A 1858-nucleotide genomic window follows, 5' to 3' on the forward strand; every position below is an offset into this window, starting at 1 on the left:
CTTTTGTAGTTCTAGATATGGAGACACAAGCTTTTGTAATGAAAAGTGCACAGCAAAAGAGGAGACTATAGAATTTTGTAGTCCCAAAAAGCGAACACTACAAAGTTTTGTAATGAAAAATGCAAATTTTGATAGTCTTAAAAAGTAGATGCTACATATTTTTGTCTTTCCAAAGAGCAGACACTAAAAATCTCTGTAATAAGAATGAGCATACTACAAGGCCGTATAATGGACACTACAAAATTTAACTAGAAACAGTGGTGAGCCAAATGTGAGCGTGAACTTAGACGTTGAAACCAACGTCAACGTTTCAACGCCGACTCCACATCACCACCACGTCGCCGCCATACCAGATCACGCAACCCCCACCACCGCAAACTACCCCGGCCACCCAAAAACGACAACAACACCCCAACAAACCACACACAATGAAGACTGACAGGGAAACAATGGTCACTGCCCACGAAAATCGATGACCAGCACCCACGAAAGTAACGACATTGACGGCGCACGACGACACCGAACGTCGTCACGGACCATGACGAGGTCGTGCCCAACCCAGCCTGGTAAGCAGTCACAACCCCGATGTTCCCCCTTCTGACAGCAACCAGGTGCCACCTGCAACGTGGCAACCAGACGACGAACGACGACATCGGTCATCGTTCTCGTATTTGTTCCGCCTCGATAGTGTTCGCAAGTTCAGTTCAGTCCGGTTTTTTGCCCCCAAAACGCGCAACCGTGGACCGCAACCGGTCTAGGACCGACCCAGATATTGAGGGAACCGAACCGAACCACCTAGGACCGGTCTATTTCGGTCTATGGAGCCGGTTCAGACCGATCCAGACCGGTTTTTTTGCGTATAATTTATTATACCAATATAAACCATTTGTATCTTGACTATTATTACTCTGAAAAATAAATGGGTTATATGAAATAGTAAAGCATGTAAATACCCGTCATTCTACCAATTTTGAAGAGATTTAATGAAGATTTGACATAGCTATGACTGAAACCGAATTACATCTCATAGAGACTCAGGTAAAATATGGATTTGGTTATATCTTTCTCAATTCTTGACCGTTTTTGATGAAACAAAAACCCAATAAAAGGTAATAAACGTGGTTACAAGGGTATGTAACGCACGTGACCGTTTAACCGGTTGCAACCGATCAAAACCGGTCTTTGAACGGTTTTAATATATTTTCGAAATGAGGCAACTGGCAACCGGACCAACCCCAAATTGGGGCAACTGCAACCGAAAAAAAGACCGGACCATGGTCCGGTTCAGTTCGGTCCACCGGTTTTTTGCGGTCCTATGGACTGAACCTTTAAACACTACGCCTCGAGGACCATGACAACCGCCTCGAGGACCACGACAACCAAAACGAAGACGACCACCGATGAAGACATGGGCGGTGGACCATTGACGAACACAAACACCCATGGACGACCACGATCGACCACGACCGCCCACCCACGACCGCGACCACCTGCGAACGTCCACGACCGCCCACGAATGAAGGGAATGAAGGCCACCGCCCGCCAAAGCACACCCTACATCGCCATCCCACCCCTCCCTCATGCCGCACGTCAGCAGCCACGTCACAACACGGAACGACGCCGGGCAGGCAGACGCCAATCAACGGTGTGACGAGGACACCAAAGGGCGAAAGACGGACAACGGCGAACGGATGACGACATGAGGCGTATGAACGATGGACGACGAGGAGAAGGAGGGCAGACAAACGACAACGATGAGGAGGAGGGCGGACAAACGACGAGACGATGGTTGCGTACACACGACAACGACAATGTTTGCATACACACAACGAGACGACATGGGCGTACACACAACAAC

General features: G+C 48.5%; 1 protein-coding gene across 1 annotated transcript; it reads left to right on the plus strand.

Annotated features, from left to right (window-relative positions):
- Window positions 1-585: 585 nt before the first annotated feature.
- Window positions 586-897, plus strand: LACBIDRAFT_318615 (uncharacterized protein; the record flags this gene model as incomplete). The annotated part of the gene is made up of 1 exon (XM_001890453.1): window positions 586-897. The coding sequence occupies one exon, from the start codon at window positions 586-588 to the stop codon at window positions 895-897; it is 312 nt and encodes a 103-aa protein (XP_001890488.1).
- Window positions 898-1858: the final 961 nt, after the last annotated feature.

The sequence above is a fragment of the Laccaria bicolor genome, genomic scaffold (assembly GCF_000143565.1).
Source record: "Laccaria bicolor S238N-H82 LACBIscaffold_98 genomic scaffold, whole genome shotgun sequence".
NCBI lineage: Eukaryota > Fungi > Basidiomycota > Agaricomycetes > Agaricales > Hydnangiaceae > Laccaria > Laccaria bicolor.